This window comes from Scyliorhinus canicula, chromosome 16 (genome assembly GCF_902713615.1).
Source record: "Scyliorhinus canicula chromosome 16, sScyCan1.1, whole genome shotgun sequence".
Classification (NCBI taxonomy): domain Eukaryota; kingdom Metazoa; phylum Chordata; class Chondrichthyes; order Carcharhiniformes; family Scyliorhinidae; genus Scyliorhinus; species Scyliorhinus canicula.
The window spans coordinates 53,285,664-53,310,753 of record NC_052161.1 but is presented as its reverse complement, the minus strand read 5'-3'; the positions used below and the strand labels follow the sequence as shown (position 1 = coordinate 53,310,753).

The window sequence follows — 25,090 nt, the reverse complement described above, 5'->3', positions numbered from 1 at the left end:
TCCCAATAATAAAATAAAATTTAAGAATTCCTTAGGCACAGGAGAATTGAGAACGTTATGCTCTTGTTCTAAAAGGGCTGCAAGAATAATGTCAGCAACTATAGACAAGTCAGCTTGTGTTATGTATTTAAGTAGTACATACCGGCTGGTGGAATGTCACGTGATTTGTAGTGACATCTGCAGTGTGTTTGAGTGGGCTTTAGTTCCCCTCTTTTTTTTTTTTTTTAATTTAGATTAGCCAATTATTTTTTCCAATTAAGGGGCAATTTAGCCTGGCCAATCCACCTACTCTGCACATTTTTGGGTTGTGGGGGTGAAACCCACGTAGACACGAGGAGAATGTGCAAACTCCACACGGACAGTGACCCAGAGCCGGGATCGAACCTGGGACCTCAGCGCCGTGAGGCGGTTGTGCTAACCACTAGGCCACCGTGCTGCCCCTTTAGTTCCCCTCTTAAGCTAAGGTTTTGAAGCGATGTGAGGAAAATCTTTTTCGCCCAGAGGGTGATGAAGGCAGAGAGCCTCATAATGTTTAAGTAGTATTTAGATGTGCACTTGCGATACCAAGATATACAAGCTATTGGCCAAGTGCTGGAAAATGGTATTAGAATATTTACGTGATTGCCTTTGACTGGCACAGATGCATGGGCCAAAGGGCCCTTTCTGTACTGTAGAAGTCTATGACTTGTATGATCAACATCTCCTTGATAAATCTTGTATCATGTTTTGACGAAATGAAAGTCTGTGGCACCTCCATACTTTTTTTCTTTCCGGCGGTTTATGAATATAACAAGAGAAAACTGGCGATAAGGATTGAGGCACAAAAAAACTGATGAAACATTAAAACTGTTGACAAGAAAAGTGAAAACAGGTGAAGAGTGTCAGTGAGAAGATTCTTGGGACTTGATTCAAACTTTGATCGAGGGAAATATGCCTATATAGAAAGGTGGAGAAAACAAAATGAGGTACAACTGTGAGAGGAACGGGTTTTAAAAACCTGCTTACCATTCAAAAGGGAATTCAAAAGTTTGTCCAGTTCTGTGCAAGGTACTACTCACATACAACAAATGATAGTTTAGGCAAAAAAAAAATTGCACTGGATTAGGAGACACCTTGCTTCATAGATATAAAAAAAGTGCAAGGGAGGAAGTAAGTTTAGACCAGGGAGCAAGTATCCAAAATGGCGGGCAATGTGATGCCATAGATGCATTTGATGAAGACGGAGAGACTTGGAACCTGTATGAAGAGATTTCAACATCTCAGCTAATCAAGTACCGGAGAGCCTAAAGGTTGCAACATTTCTCAGTTTGTTAAGGCATAGAACTTTGATGCTACTGTAAAGGTCCGTCCAGAAAAGCTAGGAGATAAAACCTCCAATGAATTGATGAAGATTCTAGAAGGGCGTTTCTCACCAAGACCACTTATAATTACAGAAAGCGTTCTGTTCCACCGCCATAGTCAGGAAGGAAGTGAATGCAGCTTACAATTCATGGTGACTTTAAGATGAGCAAAATACTGCTAGTGCAACACTAGACAACATCTTTCATGAACAACTGGTATGTGAACACCACCACAAAGCTATTCAGATAAAGCTGCTTCCTGAAAGCTGCTTACTGAATTGCCACTGCAATGGAGCTAGCAGCAAATGAGGCTTCACAGATAGGAGCTGGAGCAAAGATCCACAAGATGGAGACTGCCAAATCCAAGTCTGCAAGAGTACAACCATGTGATGATGTGCTTAAGTTGGTCACTCAGCGGGAGAATGCTGGAGTAGAGAAAATAAGTGTAAGAACTGTGTGTGTGTGTGTGTGTTGGCAGTGGGGGGGGGGGGGGGGGGGGGGGTACACCATATTGCCAAAGCATGCTGGACACAGCAAACTTTAACAATTAAGATGTGTAAGAAAAAGAAAACATCTAAGCCTACTAGCTGAGTTTATAAGATGATAGATAAAGTTCAAGAGATAATGTACTCAAACAACTTCCAAGAGCTAAAACTAGGCATCTTGTCCATACAATCAACAACTTTTCTGGGTACTCTTAAAACTTTATGGTAACGAAGTCAAAATGGAAGTGGGTACAGGAGCGGCTGTATCATTGATACCGGAAGCAGTTTATAGCCAGCAGTTAAAGCATTTACCATTGACACCATCAAATATTATCCTACGTATGTACACAGAAGAGGTTGTACCACTAAAAAATATATTACAATAAAAGTGGAAGCAAGTGGACAAAGCAGAGTTGCCTCTCCACGTTGTCTGGAGGATCTTTCCTGCTTTATGTGGTACAGCATGGTTGGGAAAAATGAAATACAACTGAGAACGGTTAATCAACTTCTGGAAAGAAGTTTTAAAAGGATTTGTAAACTTGCTGGACTCAATGACAGGTGTTGAAGTCCAACTCAAAATTAAGCCAACCAGTACGCCGAAATGTCTCAAAGCCAGAACCATACCATATACCATCACGCCAAAAGTTGAAGAAGAACTAGAAAGACTAGTCCGAACAAGGGTCATTCAACCACTTACTACATGTGATTGGTCCGCCCCAATAGTTTCTGTACTAAATCAAGATGGCTCAGTAAAGATATGTGGAGATTTTAAGAAAACAATAAACCTGGTATCTCCAAATTTGCAGATGATACAAAACTGGATGGGAGGGTGAGCTGTGAGGAAAATGCAGAGATACCTCAGTGGAATTTGGACAGACAGTGTGAGTGGGCATTTGCAGTATAACGTGGATAAATGTGAGGTTATCCACATTGACAGCAAAAATAGGAAGGCAGATTATTATTTGAATGGGTGTAAATTGGGAGAGGTGGATAATTGTGCATCAGTTGCTGAAAGGATGCATGCAGGTACAGCAGGCAGTAAAGAAGGCACATGGTATGTTGGCTTTATAGTGAGAGGATTCTAGTATAGGAATATGGGTATTTTACTACAATTATATAGGGCTTTGGTGAGGCCACACTTGGAGTATTGTGTGCAGTTTGGTGTCTTTATCTGAGGACGGAGATTCTTGCTGTGTGTGTGTGTGGGGGGGGGGGGGGGGGGGAAGCAGTGAATGTTTACCAGGCTGATTCCTGGGATGGCAGGGGGTTGTCATATGAGGAGAGACTAAATTAGTTAAGGTTATAGTCATTGGAGTTTAGAAGAGTGAGAGGGGATCTCATAGAAACTTTTAAAATTCTAACAGGATTAGAGAGGGTAGATTCAGAAAGATGTTCCCGATGGTGATGGAGTCCAGAACAAGGAGTCATAGTTTAAGGATAAGGGGTAAATCTTTTAGGGCTGAGGTGGGAAAAGGTTTCTTCACTCAGAGAGTGGTGAATCTGTGGAATTCACTACCACAGAAAATAGTTGAGGTCAAAACATATAATTTCAAGAAGGAATTAGATATAGGGCGAGATTCTCCCATATGGGGAGAAATCGTAAGGCTGGCGTCAAACCCGGGCGGGTTTGACGCCAGCCCCCCCCTTCCCGACCGGGAACCGATTCTGGTCCCCGGTCGGGGCTAGCTCCGGCATCACGGGCTTAACGAATTTTGTTAAGCCCGCTTGCCCGAGTTAGCGCCGGCTGACGCGTCATATGACGTCAGCCGCGCATGCGCGGATTGGAAGACTCCAACCCGCGCATGCGCGGATGACGTCATCGCGCATTTGCGCGAAACCCGCGCATGCGCGGGCCGGGTTGCCCCTCAGCCGCCCCGCGAATGGATACTGCGGGGCGGCGGAAGGAGAAATAGTGCGCAGGCATCGGGCCCGCTGCCCGCGATCGGTGGGCACCGATCGCGGGCCCATGGCACCCTTGGCACGGCCGTGGTACTGCCGTGCCAATCGGTGCCATGGTTAAAAAATGCGAGTGTTTACGACCGTTTTTACGAACGGCCAGACCAGGTGTGTTTGCCGTTCGTAAAGACAGCCGTAAAGGGCTGGGAACTCGGCCCATCTATCAGCTGAGAATCGCTGCCGGCCGTAAAAAAACGGCGGCAGCGATTCGTGTCGGGAGTTGGGCGTTGGGGGGGGGGGGGAGAATAGCGGGAGGGCGTCGGAACAGCGTGGCCGTAAAATTTTACGAGCCACGCTATTCTCCGCACCGTCGGGAGTGCGAAGAATCTCGCCCCTAGTTCTTGGATAAAAGGATCGGGATGGGGTGAGGGGGTGCGCGGCGGGATCGGAGTACTGGGTCGGGATTCTCCCCTACCCGGCGGGGCGGGGGGTCCCGGCATGTTGGAGTGGCGTCAACCACTCCGGCATCGGGCCGCCTCAAAGGTGCGGAAGTCTCCGCACATTTAGGGGCCAAACCCTCACATTGAGGGGCTAGGCCCGCGCCGGAGTGGTTCCCACTCCGCCAGCTGGCGTGAACAGCCTTTGGCACCACGCTAGCCGGGCCCGAAAGTGGCTGCTGACGTCATACGGGCGCATGTGCAGGGGAGGGGGTCTCTTCCTCCTCCGCCATGGTGAAGACCATGGCGAAGGCGGAAGAAAAAGAGTGTCCCACGGCACAGGCCCGCCGGCCGATCGGTGGGCCCCGATCACGGGCCAGGCCACCGTGGGGGCACCCCCTGGGGTCAGATTGCCCCGCGCCCCCCCCCAGGACCCCGGCGCCCTCCCGCGCCGCCAATCCCGCCGGTAAGAGAGGTGGTTTAAACCACGCCGACGGGAGAAGCTGGTCAGCGGCGGGACTTCAGCCCATTGCGGGCCGGAGAATCACCGCGGGGGCCCCGCCGACCAGCGCGGGGGGCCCACCGACCGGTGCAGCGCGATTCCCGCCCGCGCCGAATCTCGGGGGGGCGGAGAATTCGGGACACGGCCGGGGCGGGATTGACGCCGGCCCCGGGCGATTCTTCGACCCGGCAGGGGATCGGAGAATCCCGCCCCTGAACTTGATGATCAGCCATGATCCTAATGAATGGCAGAGCAGGCTCAAAGGGTCAAATAGCCTCCTCCTGTTTATATTTTCTGTGTATGTTTCTGTGTATTGTGTGCGGATCACTGTCCACTTCCACTGATTGAAGACTTATTTGCTGGATTTGGAAGTCAGAAATTCTGTAAGATAGATTTATCATTGGTATATTTGCAAATGAATGTGGCTGCAAAATCACAACCGTTACTCACTATCGTGACACACAAAGGTTTGTCCCACTACAGGAGACTTCCATTTGGGATAACATCTGCACTTGCTCTATTTCAGAGGTCCATGGACTGTTAAGCTCCACCAGAACCGTATAATAAGAACCAGAGAGCAAGTCCTGACTTCTTCAACTCCAAGTTTATTGGGTGGGATTCTCTGATCCTGAGGCTGTGTTGACGCCATTGCATTTCTCGACGGTGTCAAAAGGCCCTCAGGAGCTGCGATTTCGAGCTCCTCAGTAGGCCAGCATGGCACTGGAGCAACTCATGTCGCTCCAGCTGCTATTGCCGGCATCAAATGGGCGCTGTGGGCCTGCGCATGCGCAGTACAACCAGCTCGAATGCGCGCATGCGCAATGGCTCCCTTCTCCGCACTGGTCCCAATGCAACATGGCGTAGGGCTACAGGTGCCGGCACGGAGAAAAAGAGGCCCCCTGCCCGAGAGTCCGGCCCGCCAATCGGTAGGCCCTGATTGCTAGCCAGGCCACAGGGGAGGCCCTCCCCCGGGGTCGGACCCCCCCTTCCTCCCCGCACCAGGCTGCCGCCGGATGGATGCACGCCGAGGTCCCGTCAGGTAAGACCACACGTGGACAGCGCCAGCGGGACTCAGATTTTTTTTAACGCCCTCTCGGCCCATCCCAAGTGGAGAAATGGCGGGGGGGGCGGGGTCGTGTAGAGCGGCCCTGACCAGCCTCGCTCCAACCGCACCGGCGCCGATTCTCCAATCGGCAGACTGGCATCGGGGTGGCGTCGCACGATTCGCGCCCGGTCCAGCGATTCTCCGGCCCAGCCTGGGCTGAGAGAATCCCGCCCATTGTGTCAACAGTCACTTCTCCAATAACACCACAGTGCCATCTGTATCTCCGTTATATTTAATACAGTATATTAAATAGTAATTGCAATATATTAAATAGTAAGTGTGATCTAGTAAACAATAAAAACCCCAATTCCAACATAAGTACAAGGGGACATTAACTCTTTCCCGACATGGACCAAAATCTGAGTGAATAAATGATGTGCAATGTTATCTGGATGACATCCTCATCACTGGCTCAAGTGAACACGAGCACTTGAAAAACACTGGAACATCTGCAAAGTCAGAATCTCCGAGTTAAAAAGGAAAAGTGTGACTTTTTCAAAACACCCATAAACTACTTGGGTCACATCATTGATAAAGATGACTTACATAAGAAACTGAAAAAGTTGTTAGAAATCTTAGAAGCACCACAGCCTCAAAATCTAATGCAAATGAGGTCATTTCTGGGGATTAAAACACTGTTACGGTAGCAATGTTGTTGAACAAAGAACAAAGAAAATTACAGCACAAGAGCAGGCCCTTCGGCCCTCCCAGCCTGCGCCGATCCAGATCCTTTATCTAAACCTGTCTCCTATTTTCCAAGGTCTACTTCCCTCTGTTCCTGCCCATTCATATACCTGTCTAGATGCCTCTTAAATGATGCTATCGTGCCCGCCTCTACCATCTCCGCTGGTAAAGCGTTCCAGGCACCCACCACCCTCTGCGTAAAAAAATTTCCACGCTCATCTCCCTTAAACTTTCCCCCTCTCACCTTGAAATCGTGACCCCTTGTAACTGACACCCCCACCCTTGGGAAAAGCTTGTTGCTATCCACCCTGTCCATACCTCTCATAATTTTGTAGACCTCAATCAGGTCCCCCCTCAACCTCCGTCTTTCCAACGAAAACAATCCTAATCTACTCAACCTTTCTTCATAGCTAGCACCCTCCATACCAAGCAACATCCTGGTGAACCTCCTCTGCACCCTCTCCAAGGCATCCACATCCTTCTGGTAATGTGGCGACCAGAACTGCACGCAGTATTCCAAATGTGGCCGAACCAAAGTCCTATACAACTGTAACATGACCTGCCAACTCTTGTACTCAATACCCCGGCCGATGAAGGCAAGCATGCTGTATGCCTTCTTGACCACTCTATCAACCTGCGTTGCCACCTTCAGGGTACAATGGACCTGAACTCCCAGATCTCTCTGCACATCAATTTTCCCCAAGACCCTTCCATTGACCATATAGTCCGCTCTTGAATTTGATCTTCCAAAATGCATCACCTCGCATTTTCCTGGATTGAACTCCATCTGCCATTTCTCTGCCCAACTCTCCAATCTATCTATATTTTGTTTTATTATCTGACAGTCCTCCTCGCTATCTGCAACTCCACCAATCTTAGTATCATCTGCAAACTTGCTAATCAGACCACCTATACCTTCCTCCAGGTCATTTATGTAGATCACAAACAACAGTGGTCTGAGCACGGATCCCTGTGGAACACCACTAGTCACCCTTCTCCATTTTGAGACACTCCCTTCCACCACTACTCTCTGTCTCCTGTTGCCCAGCCAGTTCTTTATCCATCTAGCTAGTAGTCCCTGAACCCCATACGACTTCACTTTTTCCATCAACCTGCCATGGGAAACCTTATCAAACGCCTTACTAAAGTCCATGTATACGACATCTACAGCCCTTCCCTCATCAATTAACTTTGTCACTTCCTCAAAGAATTCTATTAGGTTTGTAAGACATGACCTTCCCTGCACAAAACCATGCTGCCTATCACTGATAAGTCTATTTTCTTCCAGATGTGAATAGATCCTATCCCTCAGTATCTTCTCCAACAGTTTGCCTACCACTGACGTCAAGCTCACAGGTCTATAATTCCCTGGATTATCCCTGCTACCCTTCTTAAACAAAGGGACAACATTAGCAATTCTCCAGTCCTCCTGGACCTCACCCGTGCTCAAGGATGCTGCAAAGATATCTGTTAAGGCCCCAGCTATTTTGACCCTCGCTTCCCTCAGTAACCTGGGATATATCCCATCCGGTCCTGGGGACTTATCCACCTTAATGTCTTTTAGAATACCCAAAACTCCCCCCTTCCGTATGACAACTTGACCGAGAGTATTTAAACATCCATCCCTAGCCTCAACATCCGTCTTGTCCCTGTCCTTTGTGAATACCGATGCAAAGTACTCATTAAGAATCTCACCTATTTCCTCTGTGTCCACGCATAAATTCCCTCTTTTGTCTTTAAGTGGGCCAATCCTTTCTCTAGTTACCCTCTTGCTCCTTACATACGAATAAAATGCTTTGGGATTTTCCTTAACACTGTTCGCCAAAAATTTTAGCCCTCTTTATTGCGCGTTTGAGATTCGTCCTACTTTCCCGATATTCCTCCAAAGCTTCATCAGTTTTGAGTTTCCTCGATCCTATGTATGCTTTCTTTTTCATCTTAGCTAGTCTCACAATTTCACACGTCATCCATGGTTCCCTAATCTTGTCATTTCTATCTTTCATTTTCACAGGAACATGTCTGTCCTGCACTCTAATCAACCTTTCCTTAAAAGACTTCCACATTTCAAATGTGGATTTACCCTTAAACAGCTGCTCCCAATCCACATTCCCTAGCTCCTACCGAATTTTGTTATACTCTGCCTTTCCCCAATTTAGTACTCTTCCTTTCGGACCCCTCTTGTCCTTGTCCGTGAGTATTCTAAAACTTACGGAATTGTGATCCCAAAGTAATCACCGACTGAAACATCAACCACCTGGCCGGGATCATTCCCCAATACCAGGTCTAGTATGGCCCCTTCCCGAGTTGGACTATTTACATACTGCTCTAAAAAACTCTCCTGGATGCTCCTTACAAACTCTGCTGCATCTACGCCTCCAACACTACACAAATCCCATTCAATGTTGGGGAAGTTAAAATCTCCCATCACAACCACCCTATTGCTCCTACATTTTTCTATAATCTGTCTGCATATTTGTACCTCTACTTCATGCTCGCTTTTGGGAGGCCTGTAGTAAAGTCCCAACAATGTTACTGCACCCTTCCTATTTCTCAGCTCCACCCATATTGCCTCAGTGCTCGAATCCTCCATCATGCCCTCCTTAATCACAGCTGTGATATCATCTCTGATGAGTAATGCAACTCCTCCACCCCTTCTACCTCCCTCTCTATCCCTCCTGAAGCATCTATACCCTGGGATATTCAGTTGCCAGTCCTGCCCTTCCCTCAACCAAGTCTCAGTATACCAATAGCATCATATTCCCAGGTACTGATCCAAGCCCTAAGTTCATCTGCCTTACCTGCTACACTTCTCGCATTAAAACAAATGCACCTCAGACCACCTTTGCGTTCATCATCTCTTCCCTGTCTACTCTTCCCCTTAGTCACATTGAGTTTATTGCCTCGTACCTTACTGGCTTTAGTTGCTGCTTCTTTACTGACCTCTAACTTCCTAATCTGGTTCCCATCCCCCTGCCACATTAGTTTAAAACCTCCCCAACAGTGTTAGCAAAAGCACCCCCTAGGACATTGGTTCCAGTCCTGCCCAGGTGTAGACCATCCGGTTTGTAATGGTCCCACCGCCCCCAGAACAGGTTCCAATGTCCCAAAAATCTGAACCCCTCCCTCCTGCACCATCTCTCAAGCCATTACACACTTCGTTATGTGATAAACAAGTATGGCACTGGACAAAAAAAATGCAAAAATGCTTATAAAGAGGTAAAAGAAGCCTTAAAGAAGTCAGTTGTAGTTCACTACAATTCCAAGGTCAGGTTACAGCTTACATGCGACGCATCAACCTATGGGGTTGGTGCAGTTGCCTGCTCATAATGCCCTCAGAAGAGGAACAACCAACAGCATTTGCTTCACGAACTAGCACAGAAACTAATTTTGCTCACCTGGAAAAAGAGGCATTGGTTATTATGGGCGCGATTCTCCCCTCCCCACGCCGGGTGGGAGAATCGCGGGAGGGCCGGGCGAATCACGACACGCCGTCCTGGCACCCCCCGCGATTCTCTCACCCCCCCCCCCCCCGCTCGGAGAATCGCCGCTCGCCGTTTTTCACGGCGACCGGCGATTCTCCGGCCTGGATGGGCTGAGCGGCCTGACGTTCCCGACCTATTCACACTGGTGGCAACCACACCTGGTCGCTGCCGGCGTGAACATAGCGCGAAAGGTAAGTTTGGGGCCTGTGGGGGGCGGAGAGGGGATTGAGCACCACGGCTGTGCTCGGGAGGGGACTGGCCCGTGATCGGTGCCCACTGATCATTGGGCCGGCGTCTCCAAGAGACGTACTCTTTCCCCTCCGCAGCCCCGCAAGATCAAGCTGCCACATCTTGCGGGGCAGCGGAGGGGAAGACGGCAACCGCGCATGCGCAGGTTGGAGCCGGCCAACCTACACATGCATGGCTGACGTCACTTAGGCACTGCCGTCGCGTCATTCTCGGCGCGCTGCTTTGACGCAAGCGTCAAGGCTCGGCGGCCGAGTTTCTCACAACACCGCTCCTAGCCCCCTGGGTGGTGGTGGTGGTGGGGGGGGGGGGGGGGGGTGCTGAATAGGGTGCGAGGAGCGGCCTCTGACGCCGTCGTGAAACTTGGCCGAGTTCACGACGGCCTTCCCGATGCCGTGCGGGAGCGGAGAATCGCGCCCATTATTCGGAGTAAGATTTCATCACTACCTTTCATAGACATCATTTTACATGCTTGACAGATCACCGACCCTTGATGACAATCTTATAAAGGTATCCTTTCTTTAGCAACTAATAGGTTACAGAGATGGTCTTTGATATTATCAGCAGACACTTACAATATTCAATGTTGTAAATTGAATCAGCATGTGAATGCTGATGCTTTTGTCAAGATTGCTGTTACAAATCAAGCAAGAATCGGAAGACAATTTTGTCACATCCTATATTTCTCAGATGTGAATAATATACCTGTGATTTCATCTCAAGTATAGAGATACACAAAAACCAATCAGGTAATGGGGAAGGATATGGAAATGGTCCTAAAAAGAACAATGACACTTATATCAAAAATCCACGTCTCAAGCCCTACAACATAAGAAGACTTGAGTTGACAATCCAGAGTTAAGTTTTACTATGGGGAATCCGAGTGATTATTCCTCCGTGCTTGCGTAATAAAATCCATGACAAACTAAGTGAGGGTCATTCTGCTGTGGTGAGGATGAAAGAACTGGCATGCAGTTATTTTGGATGGCTGGGATTAACTGTTGAAATTGAAGAGAAGGTAGGGCATTGTCAGTCCTATCCGTGGGAATGGCCATCGCGGAGAGTAGACATGGGGCTAGATTCTCCGCCCTCCGGCGCCAAAATCATGTTCGGCGACAGGGCGGAGAATCTGGGGCGAAATTCTCCGGTGACCGTCGCAATGCCCGGGATCCGGCGCCAAAAACGGCGCTGATGACTCCGGCGACGGGCCCCGCGAAACATTGCGTATTCTCCGGGCCCGAATGGGCCAGCAGCGGCGTTACGCCATTCACTTCGGCGTCACACGCTGACGTTGGCCGACGTAATCATCGTAAGTGGCCACTTGGTCAAGCTGCTTGGGACAAGGGTGTTGTGGGGTCTTGTCTATTTAGGGAGCCAATGAAGATCTGGTCATCAAGGTGGTGGCCAGCCCAAGAGTCACTGGCCGTCGGATGAATGGGCAAAGAGTGAACCCTTGGAGAGAAAAGATAACCATCAGTTCTCTGTTTTGTGCAGTAATTAGTGCAAGGGAGAGGTGGAACCTGCGGAACTGGTTATCATTCTTCTTGCGCACAGAGATGAGAGAAGACATTAGTGAGGGTCCTGGCTCTCCAGAGACACAAGGATAACCCTGAACAGGAAGGGGTGGTAGGGCTTACGCTTCCCTGTAACATGAGGGACCCCACACGGCAGTTGTTCAGACGTATCTTCCACAACCCAGGGTGTACAGATGGCACCTGACTTTCCTGCAGGTGAGTGAGAACCAGTGTCGGCGAAGACTTTGGCTGTCAAAGGAAATGGTGGCTCACTTATGCACCCTTTTGCAGGATTTGGTGCCATGGGGACTTGGAGGGCATCCACTGCCTATGATGTTGAAAGTCACATCCATCCTCAACCTTTACATGACTCGCTCTTTCCAGGACTCCACGCATGCCCTTTGTGGCATTTTGCAAGCCTTCGCATATAAATTAATCAAGGAGGGGACAGACGCACTCTTTGCTAGGTACACAACTACATCCATTTCCACCAAATTCAGGCAAGCCAGCATGTAAGAGCCATGGGATTCACACAGATGACTGGCTTTCCACAGGTGCAGGGATTCATCGACTGCACCCATGTGACTCATGATCCTCAAGGCATCAAGATGTGCATTTTGAACCACAAGGGCATCCGCTCCCTAAATGTTCAGCTGGTTAGCGACCACAGGAAGCACATTCTCCGCGTGTGTGCTTGGTTCATGGGGAGTGTGCACTCATGTACCCTGGGCCGCTGTCAGATTCCTGCCATGTTTGAGGGTCCACAGTGCTCCAGGGTTGGCTCCTCAGGGCAGAGGATACCCACTGAGAACATGACTGATGACACCTTTGCGGAGGCCACAGAGTGAAGCTGAGACAAGATACAACAAGGCTCATGCTGCTGTCACACTTTAGTGGAACAGGCCGTTGGTATGCTGAAAATGAGGCTCCAGTGCCTGGACCAATCTGATGGAGTTCTGCACAATAGTACACATTGTGGTCATCTGCTGCAGCCTTCACAACCTGGAGTTTCAGTAGGGGACGGAACTGCCTCTGGAGGAGATGGAGGAGTGGTACATTTCCCCGGATGAGGAGGTCATCAAGATGGACGATTAAGAGAAGTCCCGGAAGGGGAGGATCTTAGCCATGAAGCAGTGGCAACGGGCAGACGAGGCAGACGAGCTTGGGACCTGTTCAGAGCCTCCCAATTCATTACTCGCCCCTCTGGCTGCTGACAGTGCACACTTTTACTGATCATAGAACATAGAACATAGAACACTACAGTGCAGTACGGGCCTTTCGGCCCTCGATGTTGCGCCGACCTGTGAAACCATCTGAAGCCTATCTGACCTACACTATTCCATTTTCATCCATATGTCTATCCAGTGACCACTTAAATGCCCTTAAAGTTGGCGAGTCTACTACTGTTGCAGGCAGGGCGTTCCACACCCCTACTACTCTCTGAGTAAAGAAACTGCCTCTGACATCTGTCCTATATCTATCACCCCTCAATTTAAAGCTATGTCCCCTCGTGTTGGTCATCACCATCCGAGGAAAAAGACTCTCACTGTCCACCCTATCTAACCCTCTGACTATCTTATATGTCTCTATTAAGTCACCTCTCAGCCTTCTCCTCTCTAACGAAAACAACCTCAATTCCCTGAGCCTTTCCTCGTAAGACCTTCCCTCCATACCAGGCAACATCCTAGTAAATCTCCTCTGAACCCTTTCCAAAGCTTCCACATCCTTCCTATAATGTGGTGACCAGAACTGCACGTGGTACTCCAGGGGCGGCCGCACCAGAGTTATGTACAGCTGCAGCATGACCTTGTGGTTCCGAAACTCAATCCCCCTGCTTATAAAGGCTAGCACACCATATGCCTTCTTAACAGCCCTATTAACCTGGGTGGCAACTTTCAGGGATTTATGTACCTGGATGCCGAGATCTCTCTGTTCATCTACACTACCAAGAATCTTGCCATTAGCCCAGCACTCTGCATTCTTGAACAAGGGGACAACATTTGCTATCCTCCAGTCTTCCGGCACTATTCCTGTCGACAAAGACGACATAAAGATCAAGGACAAAGGCTCTGCAATCTCCTCCCTGGCTTCCCAGAGAATCCTAGGATAAATCCCATCTGGCCCAGGGGACTTATCTATTTTGACATTTTCTAAAATTGCTAACACCTCCTCCTTTTGAACCTCAATTCCATCTAGCCTGGTCGACTGAACCTGAGTGTTCTCCTCGACAACATTGTCTTTCTCCAGTGTAAACACTGACGAAAAATATCCATTTAATGCTTCCCCTATCTCCTCTGATTCCACACACAACTTTCCACTACTATCCTTGATTGGCCCTAATCTTACTCTAGTCATTCTTTTGTTCCTGATATACCTATAGAAAGCCTTAGGGTTTTCCTTGATCCTATCCGCCAACGACTTTTCGTGTCCTCTCCTCACTCTTCTTAACTCTCCCTTTAGGTCCTTCCTGGCTAACTTGTAACTCTCAAGTGCCCTAACTGAGCCTTCATGTCTCATCCTAACATAAGCCTTCTTCTTCCTCTTGACAAATGCTTCAACTTCCTTAGTAAACCACGGTTCCCTTGCTCGACAACTTCCTCCCTGCCTGACAGGTACATACTTATCAAGGACACGCAGTAGCTGTTCCTTGAAAAAGCTCCACATTTCGATTGTACCCATCCCCTGCAGTTTCCTTCCCCATCCTATACATCCTAAATCTTGCCGAGTAGCATCATAATTGCCTTTCCCCCAGCTATAATTCTTGCCTTGCGGTATATACCTATCCCTGCCCATTGCTAAAGTAAACATAACCGAGTTGTGATCACTATCACCAAAGTGCTCACCTACATCTAAATCTAACACCTGGCCGGGTTCATTACCCAGTACCAAATCCAATGTGGCCTCGCCCCTTGTTGGCCTGTCTACATACTGTGTCAGAAAACCCTCCTGCACACACTGCACAAAAACTGACCCATCTATAGTACTCAAACTATAGTATTTCCAGTCACATGGGATCCCTGCACTGCCTGCCGGTTCCCTCTCCCTCCCCTGTCGGTAACCCATCTACTTTCTTCTTTTACCTGAGGTGTGACTACCTCCCTATAACTCCTCTCAATAACCTCCTCCGCCTCCCGAATGATCCGAAGTTCATCCAGCTCCAGCTCCAGATCCCTAACGCGGTTCTCGAGGAGCTAGAGTTGGGTGCACTTCCCGCAGATATAGTCAGAAGGGACACTAGAGGTGACCCTTTCCTCCCACATTCTGCAGGAGGAACATTCAACTGCCCTAGCCTCCATTCCCACTGAACTAACTTCCCAACTACTGAAGGTGCACCTTCAACTTACGCTGACCGCACTGCACGTATGCAAATCTCCCCGGAACAGCCAATCAGAAGCTCTGCTCTGCTGCCCTCTGCTGGATGCTCGCCTTCCGTCGAACTCCTCGGGTCACTGATGCAGGTGCACCTTCAACTTACGCTGACCGCACTGCACGTATGCAAATCTCCCCGGAACAGCCAATCAGAAGCTCTGCTCTGCTGCCCTCTGCTGGATGCTCGCCTTCCGTCGAACTCCTCGGGTCACTGATGCAGGTGCATCTTCAACTTACGCTGACCGCACTGCACGTATGCAAATCTCCCGGAACAGCCAATCAGAAGCTCTGCTCTGCTGCCCTCTGCTCATCAGGCTCATGTCATGGGAAGGGAGTGGTTGCCCCTATTCCCTACTTTACAGGAGGATGATGATGACTTACAATGGGGACAGTGCACAGATCCTCAAAGAGCTACTGTGAATGTCTGACTCCTGTCTGTCTGAAGCTTACTCTCAATGACCTGGGTCATATCATGATGATGCACCCAGAGAGTTTCCCTTCGAGTAATCTAAGGCCTCTTTAGTGATCTATGTCCTTGAGGTTCAGTGGCACCGGAGGCTGAGGCTCACATAATATGGGGGTAAGCGGCAGGGCAACATGTGCAGAGAGCACATGTTTGGGATGAGTGACAGTAGCCTGAACATTGTGGTGGCATACACATTCACCATGAGAAACTGGCATGATTGATGTGTCATGTCACTGTGAAGGGACGTCAGCAGCTTTGCAGCAAGCACATGGTGGAAGCTGTGGACTGAGTCCTCAGCCTTTCTGTGGAACAGTGAATCAAGTTTTTGGGCAAGCACTGCAGGAAGACATCTCATCGGAACAAGGAGCTATAGAAAGAGTGCGATAAGTGGAAGTTTATTACAGAGGTGGACACTATCTACAAGTGCCAAAGACCCATGCCCTTGCTATGCATCTAAACCTTTTTAACCTTACTAACCTTGCTCCTATGTCTTGGTGCATCTCCAGCAACCACAGTGGAGATGGAGACCGCCTGCTGTCTGCCATGCCTTGTTTGTTGGCAGGCTTTCTCTGGAGGGCTGAGACCTGGAGGGCCCTGGTCTGCTTTTGGGCTCCTACTGTGTGACAGTGTCACCTTTTCGGCCACTGGAGCTGAGGTGATCAGAGGAAGAGGGGATTTGGATGAGCCAGAGTCACCTGGGTGGATAGCCCCAGGCTATGGACTAGCTACGTCTCCTCCCAATGGGTGCCCAAGGGCCTTGACCTCCTCCTTGGGATACAGGGACAGCTGGAGTGAGCTTGAGAAGCGCTGCCATCTACTGGCATTTGTGGATGCCCACAATGCCTGCTCAATGAAATGCATATCCTGCAGCAGAGCAGAACAATTTGCACCAAGGTCTCCACGGTGGCTGCCACCTTTGGTGTTGAGTTGATGGCTTTAGATTATGGCACTATATTGTTGGACGGAAGGTGGTAGGACTCCTCCATTCTTGCCTTTCAGGAGGAGTGTAGCTGACATCCCTTCCTGATGTTCCTGACTTTGCCTTTAAAGCTCCAGCAACTGAGGCATGACTGAGTCTTGAGTCACATCACCTGACTTGGCCTCAGTAGATTTCTGACCTCCACCAATCCTCCAAGTGCTGGCTTCCTGGGAAATCTCGGGCTCAGCCAGAGAGAGCTCAGCTGTGACCCCGAAGTCTCTCTGAAACGAAGTTCCACCAAGATATGTGTTTCTGGGCTGGTGGAGGGTATAGGTGAAAGCTGTGATGGTTCTTCAATTTCCACATCAGAGGAATCATCCACGCTAATGTCTCCTCGGCCTGACTGGTGGAGTGCCTGGGCTGCTTCCCTGAGCGCCCTGTGGATTTGTGATGGGTGTGTGGGGCTAGAGAACGCTGGGAAGAGATTTACCTGTCAGAACAGAGGAGATTATACATCCTTTTGCGGCACTGGATACCTGTCCTCTTCTGCTATGTTGGTTTCCTCCCTGTGCGAGAGTAAAGGACATCACAACGCACCTCCACTGAATTGCGCAGTCTCCTAAGGGAGGCATCAGAGAATCTGGGGACAAGGGAGGCATCAGAGAATCTGGGGGCAGACTTCCTTGCAGCTATGAGTAGCAGTGAATCATGAAGAAGTGGCTGATTAGCACTGTGGTGGCCTTTAAATGGAGCTCCCACATGATTAACGGGTTGAACTGATGGTGACAGAACAGGCGTAAATTCCATGGAGAAAATAAATAATACATTGTAAAAACTCATCATCACCACTGATGGGCTAAATGCCGCGTTTCCTGCCTGCCATCTGACTCTGCCTAAAATAAGGAAAATTCTGTCCAGAGGGAAAATTATGTCTATCATGTTGAACTTGTATTAAACACGTTTAGGACCAATCAGGTGTACTGCACCCAGTTTTGGGCGCCATTTGTGATAGCATTGAATTAAGTAGAGGAAATTCACCAGAATGATTCCAGGCATAAAAACTGTAGCTATCAGGATAGATTGGAGGGATTAGGACGGTTTTCCTTGGAGAAAAAAAGACCGAGAGGATATTCGATAAAAGATATTTATGATCCTGAGGGGTATGGAGAGAGTAAATAGTGAGAAACTGTTTCTCCTGGAGAGCATCAAGAACTAGGCAGCGATTCAAAATAATTGGAAGAAAATTGTTTTCACCCAGTGGGTGATTGGAGTCTGGAATGAACTTCCTGAGAGGGTCGTGGAGGCTGATTTGATCGAGATCTTTAAAAGGCAATTGGAACGCTATCTGAAAAGAAAGAATGTGCAAGGTTACGGTGATAAGGCAGGGGAGTGGGATGAGGTAGAATGCTCTTTGAGAGCCAGCGCAGACTCGAAGGGACGAATGGCCTCCTTCTGCGTTGTCAAGATTCTGTGATTCTGAGTTGGTCTGAAGATATTTTTTCTTAAATAGAAATAGACTGTAACTGCTCCAGTCTGGAAATGAAGTCATTTCTGGATTTCAGAATCTTCTGGATTATGAAATGACTTTCGAACAATTTACCACAAGTGTGTGAACCAGAATAGATATAAATACTTATATGGAAAAACATTGAGAACCATTTAGAAAAATTGAGTTATTTGTCTTTATACTGTACTGTGCCTTCCAAAGTACTCAAGTAAAATTATACCGTGAGTTGCTTTTGTCTGCTCAAATGATTTCTGGATAATTGTTGTTTCCGAACAGTAGATTTCCAAACTTGGGGAGGCTATAGTGTATTACTGGAGTATTTAAAATGCTATAATTCTTTTCAGTGTACAGTAAAGGACATTTGTTGCAAACAGGTTGGAAGTGGATTATGAAGCCCTTGGAAAGCAATGTGAAGTGGAATACATTGCAGAAGTAATTGATCAAGAACAAGAACTTCAAGAACAATTCAGGAAAGAAATGGGAATGTACAATGAAAAATTGAAAACATTGCAAAACAAAGAGGTATGCATTACATCTTTAAAAATTGGAATAAATAGAATTAATGATGTCCACAATGAAAATGTATGTACATGGTGAAACAAACATGAAGGACCAAATCTTCTAAGGAATGGCAAGCATTTTTGAATTGTCACTCTGCTCCTATTTTCTTTCCTTACACTGCAGCTCCACATTTCTCACCAGACTTCTGAAACAGTCCTCCTGAGAAATGTGGAGCATACCTGTCCATGGAGCCCTTCCGTTGTTTAGAGGGTTTAGGGGAAGCCAAATCACTTCCCCTTTAAATAGCACTAGCTCCCATGTTCGGGTATGCTTATGTCCCTTTGTTGAAATGCCACTTTGACAAGCTATGAAGAGAATTTAGATGTGTAAGGTAAATGGGTGAGAGAGAGGCTTAAAGGGGTGGGGAGGATCATGGTTGGAGGGATAGTCAGGGGGTCCGGGTTTTGGTCAGGAGGATAGTCGAGGGCCAGGGACTTTGGCAGGGAGAAAGCAGGGATTGGGAGGATAGTCAGGGGTGAAGGTTTGATCTGGTGATCGGAGTGGGTGGTGGTCGGGTGAATAGTCAGGGAGGGTTGGAGTGCAGTCAGATAGTCCGGGGGTTGTTGGCTTGGGGGTATAGTTGGTTGTCAGTGGTCAAGCGAGCACCTGAGGCGTGGAAGTTATTCGGGAAGTCAGGGAGGGGCATTCTGTGAGTCTAGTGAGGAGTTTGGGGTGTCAATAGTATATTTACCAGGAGTTAGAACTGATTTTAATACTTCTGACTTTTCTTGCTATGTGAGTTGTGACTATCCAAAAGTCTCCAACTTTAATTTAGAGTTTTGATGGATTCCAGACACAGGCTAATTTCCTGCTGGAAGTTGAATTTGATTTTATGAAAAATGTAATCCTTGTGTGGAGACTTTCTAGGGGTCTGCGGCATATCTTCTGATGAACTGTGTGATTTTCCAGTTATTTATTTCCATTTTTTGCCTAGATATTCCAATCTGTTTTTGAATATGCATGCGGGAAAGGGGATTTGAATTTGTGGTCGATCCTTTTCTGCCATCTTTTTGCGTTTTCTGGTCTCTTTTGAAACATTGTATCATGCCTTCATATTGGCACAGGATTTCTGTGATTCTGGAATTGACGGGAATCCTTAATTAAAAAAAAAAGTATTTTATATTTCAATTTTCAACATTTTACATTTTATAACAATAATAACAAAAAACTTACTCAACATCTTAAACCCCTAGATCAAGAAGAACCTCTCCAACCCCCCCATCTCCACCCGCCCCACCTCCCTTAATAGTCGACAGTGACTAACTCTTGTGGAACCCATCATGCATCCCTCTAACGGCAAATTTCACCTCTTCCAGTGTTAAGAACTCCATTAGGGCCTCCAGCCATGATAAGGCACAGGATGGAGAAACTGACCTCCACGCAATATCTGCAAGCAGTCAACGAGGTGAAGGCTAAAATATCTGTACTCGCAACCGTCTGCAACTCAGGCCGGTCCGACACCCCGAATAAGGGCAGGATTCTCCGACCCCCTTGCCGGGTTGGAGAATCGCGGGCGGTCGGCATGAATCTCGCCTCCGCCGTCCTCCAAATCCTCCGGCCCTCCCAAAAATCGGCCTGGTGTGAATTGCGCGGCGCGCCTCGGAGAATGGCGGGGACCGGCGCGACTCAATGGGCCCCGAGGCTGCCCGAATTCTCCGGCCCACGATGGGCTGAAGTCCCGCCCGTTTTTTGCCAGTCCCACCGGTGTAACTTGGAGTAGGTCCTTACCGGCGGGACCTAGCGGCGCAGGCGGCCGCCGAGGTTCTTGGGGGGGGGCGCAGGGGGATCTGCCCACGGGAAATGACCCCACGGCGGCCTGGCCTGTGATCGGGGCCCACCGATCCGCGGGCGGGCATGTGCCATGGGGGCACTCTATTTTTCCGCACCGGCGGCTGTAGCAGTCCGCCATTGCCGGTGCGGAAGCGGAGCCCTCTGCGCATGCGCTGGGATGTCGCCAGCACATGCTGGTGCTCCTGCGCATGCGCCAACTTGCGCCAGCCGGCGGAGGCCCTTCGGCGGCGGTTGGCGTGGCACCAAGCCCCTTTCCCGCCGGTCGGCGGGGCACAACCACTCTGGGGCGGGCCTAGCCCCTGAAGGTGCGGAGGGTTCTGCACCTTTGGGGCGACCCGACGCCGGAGTGGTTCACGTTACTACGTCCTGCCGGAGTTGCCCGCCCCACCGATTATGGCAGAATCCTGCCCAAGGCCTCCAGGGGACCAAGTCTACATGTAAGATTGCTGACATGATGTGAAAAAATAACCTCCTAAACCTTTCCAGCTTCGGGCAAGACCAGAACATTGTTAGCATCACCTCTACCACACCGCTCACAAACATCTTCCACCCCTTCAAACAGCCGCCTCATCCTTGACTTCGCCAGATGCATCCTGTGCACCATTTTCAGCTGCATCAGCCCCAGCGTCGCGCATGAGGTTGAGGCCTTCACCCTCCGCAGCACCTCACACCACAATCCCTCCTCTAATGCTGTCACCAATTGCTCTTCCCACTTGGCTTTAGTTCCCTTCCTGGACACCTTATCCTCCTCCAGAATCCTCCAATAATTTGCCAAGACGTCCCCCCCACCCAGCGCCACCCCCCCACTGATAGCGAGGAAAGGTCGGAAACACCGCCAAAGTCCCGCACCTGCATGAACTGAAAGCTCTCCTCCCGTGCCAGTCCAAACTTCTCCTTCAACTACTCTAAGGTCGCAAACTGCCATTCCAGAAACCAATCCTTCATTTCCCTGACCTCTCTCTTCTCCTACCCCCGAAACCTCATATCCAACCTCCCCGACCTGAACCCACGATTTCCCCTAATCGGCATTACCCTCGACCCGCTCCAAACCTAAACTGCTGCCAGAATTGCCTCCAAATCTTCAGGGTGGCAACCTCCAGAGGACTTTCAGAATATTTCCCTGGAACTAGCGGGAGCGGCTCCGTCGCCAACTCCTGCAACCCTGACCCCTACACCAGGCCACCTCCAACCTTATCCAAAAAGCCTCCACCTCCCTGTTCCAACCCCGTATCTTCTCCATATCCGTTGTCCAGGAGTAATACATCAGATTCGGGAGGCCTAACCCCCCCCCCCCCCCCCCCCCCCCCCCGCCGACGGCTGTCCTCTATGAAGTATCCCCTTCCTTATCCTGGCACCTTCCCTTCCCAAACGAATGAAGATGCCAGCCTATCCACCCCCTTAAAAAACGCCTTGGGCAAAAAGACCAGCAGGCACTAAAATAAAAATACAAACCGTGGCAAAATGGTCATCTTAACTGCCGGCACCCAACCTTTATTTAAAAATTATTTTTATTGCCATTTTTGATTTTACATACAGTTGCATTTTGTCCCCCCCCCCCCCCCCCCCCGCCCCCTACACCCGTCCTCCTGGGTTGTGTATTACTATCAGTCCTCTTCTAATTTTTTTAATGTTTTCTTCCTCTCTAGCTGTTGTTGGCCTTGAACAGGTCCTGGGACAGGCCTACAAATTGCCCTCATACTTTAAGGAAGCCTTCCTCCTACCCTCGGATGGTGTATTTGATCTTCTCCAAATGGAGAAATTCCGCCAGGTCTGCCAGCCAATCTGCAGCTGTGGGTATGCTGCTGATTGCCCGCCCAGCAGGCTTCTCCGGCTTTCGATTAGGGAAGTGAATGCTAGGGCTTCGGCCCTCTTCCCCATGTGTAGCTCTGGCTGCTCTGATACCCTGAAGATTGCCATATTTGGGCACGGCTCCACTCTCACCCCCACAACCTTGGACATTTCCTCTGAAAAGGCTGTCCAGAACCCAACAAGCTTGGGGGAGGCACAAAACATGCGGGTGTGGTTGGCCGAGCCTCTCTCGCACCATTCACATTTATTCTCCACCTCCGGGAAGAACCTGTTCATTCGGATCCTTGTTAGGTGTGCTCTGTGCACCACTTTTAACTGCATGAGGCTGAGCCTTGTGCAGGAGGAGGTGGAGTTAGCTCTGCTCAGTGCTTCGCTCCAGAGTCCCCAACCCATTTCTGTCCCCAGTTCACCCCCCATTTCTGTCTAGTCTTGTCTAATAAAATTCGAGCCCTGTCCAGTAATTGCCCACATTTACACAGTTCCCCCCTTCTTTATCCCCCGTATTCATCAGGTCATCTAGTCGTGTGGTCTCCGGGGACCTGAGATGTCCTGCAGTCTCTTTGCGGAGGAAGTGTTTCATTTGTAAGTGCCTCATTTGTTGTCCTGGTCCCATTTTTATGGAAGAGGTGTTTTCAGATCCCCAAAATGTATCCTGGAGTTCAACCAACCCCCACCTTTAATGGATTGTTGCTTTTGAAGCACACGGCTTGTTCCCCAAGTGTAGTATTAAACTTATGGACAGGTGGGCCGGGATTCTCCCATACCCGGTGGGGCGGGGGGTCCCGGCGTAGCAGAGTTGCGCCAACCACTCCGGCGTCGGGCCTCCCCAAAGGTGCGGAACTCTCCGCACCTTTAGGGGCTAGGCCCGCGCCGGAGTGGTTGGCGCCGCGCCGGCTGGCGCGAAAACCGGAGCCAGCAGCCTTTGACGCCTGGCGCCGGGGCTGGCCGAAAAGGCCGCTGACGTCACCACCGGCGCATGCGCGTTGGGGGATTCTCTTCTGCCTTCGCCATGGTGGAGGCTGTGGCGGCAGCGGAAGAAAATGAGTGCCCCCACGGCACTGGTCCTCCCACCGATATGTGGACCCCGATCGCGGGCCTGGCCACCGTGGGGGCATCCCCCGGGGTCCGGTTGCCCCACGCCCCCCCAGGACCCCGGGGGCCTGCTCGCGCCGCAAATCCCGGCGCCACCAGAGGTGATTGAAACCACGGCGGCGTGAGAGGCCTCTCAGCGGCGGGAAATCGACCCATCAGGGGCCGGAGAATCGCCGCAGGTTTATGGACTAAAATATTTCTGGATTTTAGCTTGAGTTTTCATTATTCCCAAATGACCTCCCACTGGTACCTCATGTGCAACTCGCAACACCTCCTTTCTATACCCTACCGGCAATACTACTTGATGAACTTCTGCCCACTTTTCATCTGCCTGCATGTGCCTCGTGGGTCCGCCAGGCCATCCGCCCGTTCGTGCCCTTTTCCGCCACTCGTACCTTCTCGTCGGTCCTTCGAATTACCGTTCGCCAGCATCCACTTCACCACTGTTGGTCTTTGTCTTGGGAAAGTTTTGGATGGCCTTTTGAACCAGAAATCTCCAAAAATCAACTCTTTTGGTTCTAGTTGGGAGGAGAGCCACCTGATATGCGTCTATTCAGCACATCACTGTGATTCACTATCAATTACGACGAGACGAGAAGAGAATGCAATCAAGGCTTTATTACACAGAGATGTGTGGCCTTCTACAGCAGCTGACAAAATGAGCACACACATTTATACTCTGCCTACCGGGCGGAACCAGCAGGCAGGGATCTACCCCCATACCTGTAGTATAGGGGCCTTGCTGTAAAACCCATATATACAGTATAATACAACAGTGGTGACTCCCACATTCACCCCCTGTTAAAAATGAGACCAGCGGTGGTGGTGGAAAACTACATACATACAGATTGGTTTTAAAATTACAGAGAAGGTTACAAATTTAGACGATCAGGAGCCTTGATCTGTCGTTGAGAGCGCCGCAGTGTTAGTGGCGACTCAGGTGTCGGCTTGGTCTTCGGTGACTCCGGGAGCGTGTCGAAATCCTATTCATCCCCGATTGGGAGCAAGGGGAGGACAGATTGTCCTGGAGCAGGGGCTGCGGTGGGGTGTGCCGGGGGAAGGGAGGGTGGTGTGGGGTGGGGGGGGCGGTGTGTGTGTGGGGACCCAGCTGGTGCCAGGTTGTTGAGGGAGACTGTGTCTTGGCGGCCATCGGGGCCCAGTCACAGCAGGCTATGGCTGAAAGCGTTGGCGGCATTTCCCAGGCCCATACCCAGAGGGATGTAGCCCACTCACTGGCTGACGTGGCACAGACCCTCAGTGTGGTGGCACAGTCGCAGCATGATGGAGATGGTCCACTCCCTGTGTACAATGGCCACGAGCATGCAGACCTTTCTCGAGACCAGAGCAGGCCTCCAGGACTGGCTGGGCCACCCCAGGCGACGTGTGTCAACGGGGACCCTTGTTGCAGGGCAGGAGTCACAGCAGTCCACCTCCATTCCTGCTGTACCGTCAGGGGAACCACCTAGGCGTAGTGTTAGGGCCCATAAGGCCAGAAAGTTAGACACAAGTTAAGTTGGCACGGGTGCAGGGTGTGTTGTTCCTCGAGTCTTAATAAAGCTCGTAGTCTCAAATGTGGAGAAGATGCTTTATTGTGAATTCGTTCTCTCTTCAGAGCTTAACCTACGGCTACCTCAAATGCTACTAGCTGGTGTGTCTGTGTCCTGCTACAAGTTCTGCCTTCCGTGAAGTGTGTCCTCACTTCCTGTCCCGGTGTATTTATATATATGGCTCTCCCGTGCTCCCTCTAGTGTTTGCTCAGTTGTATTGCATCTAGTTAACTTGTGATCACCACATCCCCCTTTTTCTCTTTACATATTTTCTGTACATCGTTAAAGAAAATTGTACATCCTGTCCCGGTGTATTTATAGCTCTCCCTCTAGTGTTT

General features: G+C 49.7%; 1 protein-coding gene across 9 annotated transcripts in view; it reads left to right on the top strand.

Moving 5' to 3' along the window:
* Positions 1–25,090, top strand: part of LOC119951075 (coiled-coil and C2 domain-containing protein 2A-like) — a 610,180-nt gene that overhangs the window by 209,416 nt on the left and 375,674 nt on the right. For all 9 annotated transcript variants that reach the window (XM_038774117.1, XM_038774121.1, XM_038774113.1 and 6 more), the window contains exon 15: positions 18,327–18,474. In XM_038774117.1, the coding sequence (XP_038630045.1) occupies positions 18,327–18,474 (148 nt within the window). The remainder of the gene's footprint in view (positions 1–18,326; positions 18,475–25,090) is intronic.